We start from the raw sequence: 6,183 nt of genomic DNA on the forward strand, positions 1-6,183 counted from the left end.
CAACTGTTGTTAAAAATACAAAGGGCAGCTGAAATGTAGTGTACAGAAGAAGAGACCAAGATGTCACACAAAGCGACGCACTGTCATGATGTAGTTTCATTCCCCTATCACTAACATTCTAAACCTTGACCCATGCAATCTAATTTTCTGTCAATTGCCACTGTTTCAATATGTCTACACTATGCCCATTACGTCAAAAATCTAAAACAATTTGCAGCAACTAAATTTTTAGAAAAGGGAATGCAAGTAACATTCATTACCATCTTAACGCAGTCTGTAGTCAAAGTATTGTGAAAAGGTGAGCAATAAAATTTTTTCTACCAGTTAGTAAACCAAATATTGGGAATGAAACTCACAATGCTCAACCAGTTCTGTGAAACTCTTGTGCTTCTAAAACATCTTAGGAGATGTATGCATCATGTTCAACAATTCACAGAGCCAATAATTCTGCAACATGTTATTGAACAGCCACACACATCACATGCAACTGCCAAGGCTCTTGTGAAATTGAAATTTGAATATATTCCACACCCAAGATACTCACCAGATTTGGTGCCTTGCAATTTCCACTTCTTTTGTCAAATAAAGAATATTAAGAGTACTTAATTCACCAACGATGATACTGATGATTAAGTGACACATTAAGATCACGGATTACGAAAAGACTGTCAGCATTCTTCCTTCATTGACAAATGAGAAAAATGGTTTACCGTTGGGAGAAGTATGTAACTACAAATGAAGACTACATGGGAAAAAGAATTAAAATTCTGTAGCAAATAAAATATATATTTATGCTGTTTTTTGTAAATTTGATTACCTCTTTACATTTATAAATTCTGAGCAACTGTATATTACATTTCAGCTACCCCTCATAAAATCTTTACTTGTGAGTTAACTCTCAGTTCAATTAATGATTATCATCTGACTACCATTTAGCTGCTAACTTCTCATAAACCAACCTACGGTAAACCTGAGCAGCCACACACATCGAATGCAACTGCCAAGGCTCTTGTGAAATTGAAATTTGAATATATTCCACACCCAAGATACTCACCAGATATGGTGCCTTGCAATTTCCACTTCTTTTCTCAAATAAAGAATATTAAGAGTACTTAATTCACCAAAGATGATACTGATGATTAACTGACACATTAAGATCACGGATCACGAAAAGACTGTCAGCATTCTTCCTTCATTGACAAATGAGAAAATTGGTTCACCGTTGGGAGAAATGTACAATTCAGAGTTGGGAAGGAAAAGATATACAATTCCCTGAACTTGTTTCTTGCACCAACATAATTTCTCACCTGTTCACTAAAAACTTTTGGTTTTTCTGTTCGTGATGCAAAACGCTAAAAAGCAACCAAAAATGCATTAGTGGTCAATACTGTACTGATTCTAAATGGATTGCTCTTTTAGACATACAAATAAAAACTACCACATAACCCTTATTAGACTTGTCTCCTCGTCGGTGAGACGGCAGTATGTAAAAAAGACTACAATAATCAACGCCAACTTTCAGAAACGGACATGAAGGTTGAACATATCACATCAGTAAGCTACCGATGACTTGTTCTGCACTTTTTGGTTTGATTTTAAAACATGCGATATTTTCACGGCAAATAGATTTACGACCTTTCTTCCATTTATTGGGCAATATCTTAGACGAATTGCTGCGAGTAGTACAAGTGGTCCTGCATGTAATTGTTTTAAGTGTTCATATTTAATGATGAGTCTATTGATTCTTGAATTCTCTAATAGTATTACTGGATGTTTTTGATCGAATGTGAACTTTGGATTTTGAAGTCAACCATTCACTCTAATAACATTATTTTCATCCAAGAAAGGGGGCAGTAAAATGATTTTACTTTTATCTGAGATATTTTTCTTATTTTTTAAGGATTGATATTCATCAGGGAATTGTTCCTGTTTTATTATCTGAAAGATCTTTATTTCTGTCTTATTCGATTCTTGGACAAGAAAGATGATTATTTTTCTGAATGTTTCTTGAATTATGACAAAATCTTAATATGTAAGCAACAATTCTGAATATCTGAGTATTTTTCTAATAATGAATGAACTGCAATTTGACTTTCTGTAGTTATACGTACATTGAATTTTTGTTTATGTTTGAAAAGTTTATCATCTCCATAAAATTGAAAGTTCTCACCTGACTCCCACATACCTTTTTTCAATAACCACCAATCCTTCCACCACAATAATGACTTCACAAGCATTTCAGCTGTGACCCATGGAAAGTAAAATCTGCCGGATTTGTTTGACTCTTAACATGTCTCCAACCTTCTGTGTTTGATAGTCTTTGAACTGCTAGTATGTTAAACTACAAATTCATGATTATGTATACAGAGTGTTTCTAGAATGGTGGGATGGCTATACTTTTTGGATTCTACTTGTAAAACTTAATAAAAAATATCCTTAGGAAAAATGGTGATTTCTCCTTCATTCTCCCCTGACCGCCATTTTATTGTTTTTATATAAAAATTTATATCTCAAGTTCAGATAGACAAATCACATTAATATTTGGTAAGCGTCTTGGTAATAAAGTTTTTAAAATTAGAAAAAATCAGGAATTAAATACCTTCGCAAATTATGAAATGGTGGCCATGTTTATTTTTCAATCCATTATATCTCCGTAAATATTAGTTTTATGAAAATTTATGTTATTTGCTAAAAAATTAAGCCCCTTATTTTGAATAAAATGTCATTTTATTTTTTAAATTGGTTAACAAATAGTTAAGTTATGGCAGAAAATTGATGTAATTTTGTGTCTGTTTTCATGTCTTTCACTTTGCATTCAATTCGATTAAATATTGATTTTATTTATTGTTAATTCTAGTATTTTAAATTAGTATCAAATTAAGTAATAATTTTCTCACAATAAGATTTAATGTTAAATAACAATAGAACAATAGATATTAATTTTTCACTTTTGAATAATTTTACATAGTGACTATTATTGTTGATCACGTTAACAATGTAAAAATGAAGCTTCTTTCAACAGGAATGGTGTTCCAAACTATCACAACCAGTATATCTGGAGCAACAAGAATCCTCATGGTACCTTCCAAAGTAGCCATCAACAAAGATTTTCCCTGAACATATGGGCAGGTATTTTTAATGACTATCTTTTGGGTCCTGTCATTCTACCAAATCATTTAAATGGAAAAAATCTTGCTCATTTAACCAAAAATCTTTCACATTTTGTGGAAGACCGACCTCTACAATTAAGAGTAAATATGTGGTTTCACCATGATGGAGCTCCAGCACATTTCAGTCAGTTGGTATCAGATTTCATGAAACATTCCATGAAAAATGGATAGGCCACGAAGGGGCAATACACTGGCTTGCCCGATCACCTGACTTAAACCCTCTTGACTTCTACGTGCGAGGCCATTTGAAACACATTATTGTTTGTCTAATTCAACATTAAGTATCTTCAACAAGGGATCCAAAATGAATTTCAAGAAATTAGGAATACTCGCAGAATTTTTGAATGGTTAAGACAATCTCACAGAAAAAGACTGGAGACTTGTGTAATTTCTAATGGTGGACACTTTGAACATCTCTGATAACTTTTAACAATTTTTAACTGTTTAATTACACCTAATGTTCTACAATAATTAACGTCAGATTATCACATGTAGTTTTTTCTTAAATTATTAGGTCTATTATTGTGAAAAAATTATTACTTAATTTGTTACTAATTTACAATACTAGAATTAACAATTAATAAAAACAATATAATAATAATAATTCTTTATTCCATAATACATATACAAAAAAGAATGTTTTGGAACATTAGGTTAGTAGTCAACCACAGTCATGTATTTTATGAATTAATATACCCTCCCACATGAAACCATGCTTCAGCTGTAAAAAAACAATGTCTAGTACACCTATGGAATTTTGGTCAATATAACGTTTAAACCATTGAAAATAATTAATCTTTTGGCATGATCTGTAGGTTTCAGTTCTTGAACACACATTACTTTTTCAGTTCTTTTCTTACAACTTTATGTACAGTAGCAAGTTTGATATCTTGCTGCTGTGCTAACTTACACATTGACTTAGATGGACTTCCAGCCATAGCATCTGATATCAATCAGTTTATGTTTGTTTAGTTTAGGTGGTGGTCTTCCACTTTGATCAACATCTTCAGCAGAGCCTATTGCCCAAAATGTTTCGGTAAGAGTTTGAACTGCATTACGGTGAGAAAAAGGAGTATTTGGAAACGTTTTAGGAAACGTTTGCTTCACTAAATCAGTATACTTGCCTGTGTTCACAAAAGACATGTTCAACGAGAAAAATGGGTTCTACTGAAAGAACCATTATGTTTCTTGCAACTGTTGATTCCGACAAATGAAATGAAGCATGTTCAATCACAATTCAACAACTGATGTCGAATTTTTTTTTTTTTACCTGAATGTAAAAAAGATGGTAAATGGTAAAAAGATTATGAAATTCAGTGTTCTGGTGTAAACTAGACAGTGTTAGTGTTAAAGTTTGTTTGTGTACTCTATTATAATACATGTACATATGTTTAATGTTAAGGTTGGAAGTTAATGTATTACGAGGTGCAAGAAGACATAATGAACGAACACCATCTCCAGCTGTGGCCATAGATGATCCTAATGCAACATCTCCTGTTTCTTCAAGACCACAAAGGCAGTGTGCAAAATTTGCATACAGTTATGTTGAACAATCAGATGATGAATTGTGAATCATCTTAACTAGTTTAAGCTGTTTAATTTTATACAAACTGTTATTAAAATCAATATCTTATTTAGTTTTATGTAATATATTTATTTTTATTTTATGTTGTCCTGTTAAATTAAGTAATTTTATAAAAATTTTTTTTTATAAAAAAAAATTATTTTTCTAAAATATAAATTAATTTTAGATTAATTTAAAACAGAAATTAGATCTTTTAAAATATACTTTTGATACTGCATTAATTTTATTTTTATTAAATAATCACCTAGCAGTTCTTTAGTTATACACCATAGCTTTTTGGTATATTCATTCATATTTTAATATGTTCAGTTTTTATTCATATATTTATTTTAATGGGATTTTTTTACATAAACTACCACTGTGATAATTTTACTTAGAAAAAAAACTATTTAATCATACTCCCAATTGAATGGCTTACTTGGATACTGACATGCCTTACAATTCCAAAGTTGGTTGAGGACTTTCTTTATTGAAACCTGTGTCTGTGGTGTGGTAACTTTTTAGTTTTGGCAGGAAAAAATTTATTGCAGTATGTATTTCAACTACTTTGTATTTCTGCCTACTCCCATCCTGGGATGAAATACTCAGTTCTCAAGGGATTATTTGCAAGCTGGGTATGCACTGTTAGAAACCCTAACTATTACTGATTGGTGTAAGCATATCTATATTTCTATGTGAATTAGGAAATTCTATAGGCCAGAGTAACAAAATCAAATACATTCACTATAATTTTTTAAAAGTAGCTGAAGAAATAACACAAAAATACAGATTATGTATGAAACATTACAGATAAATAACAGTGTTTGGCAACATGCTTGTTAATGTAATCGAATGAAGTATTGTAGGAGCAGACTGCGGATTAATATCTTTGTCAGAAATTAAACATGTAATGAGTAAAGTTTTATAGAAATAATCTTTTTTCACTTTATCCAAAGAGCACATTTCTTAAAATTGTATCTTTGAATACTATCTCTGTATTTCTGTGATATTTCTTCCACAGTTATTTGACAATTGCTAAAAATCATTTGTTCTACTGGCCATCCAGAACAAGGTTCATCAACAACATTTTTTTATCACTTTTAAATTTGTTTAACCATATGTAAAAAACTAATAACTGCACACTGCTCCTCAAAGGTGCAGTATGAGTATGGCACATTCACACTTATATTGTTCTTGAAAATAAACAAAACATACATAGATTGCAGTCAACTACACTGCATAGAACACACACTAATGTTATTGACCTTCGACCAATAACTTAACAGACTAATTTCCCCTTTGTGTGAATTTGTTTGTTAACTTATTGAATGACTTTTGGATTAAACATATATTTTATTAGAAATGTTTTTTAAGAATATGATTCTACTTGTTTATTTTATTTTCATAAAATATATGAATGAAGCATTGGTGAACAAATTTAAAAAATGC

At 31.0% G+C, this 6,183-nt stretch overlaps 1 protein-coding gene across 1 annotated transcript in view; it reads left to right on the forward strand.

Annotated features, from left to right (window-relative positions):
* Positions 1 to 4,863, forward strand: part of SA1 (stromal antigen) — a 138,626-nt gene extending 133,763 nt beyond the window's left edge. The window contains exon 23 of the mRNA XM_075361127.1: positions 4,573 to 4,863. Coding sequence (XP_075217242.1) covers positions 4,573 to 4,741 — 169 coding nt within the window. The 3' untranslated portion in view covers positions 4,742 to 4,863. The remainder of the gene's footprint in view (positions 1 to 4,572) is intronic.
* Positions 4,864 to 6,183: the final 1,320 nt, after the last annotated feature.

Source organism: Lycorma delicatula, chromosome 3 (genome assembly GCF_047948215.1).
Source record: "Lycorma delicatula isolate Av1 chromosome 3, ASM4794821v1, whole genome shotgun sequence".
Lineage (NCBI taxonomy): Eukaryota > Metazoa > Arthropoda > Insecta > Hemiptera > Fulgoridae > Lycorma > Lycorma delicatula.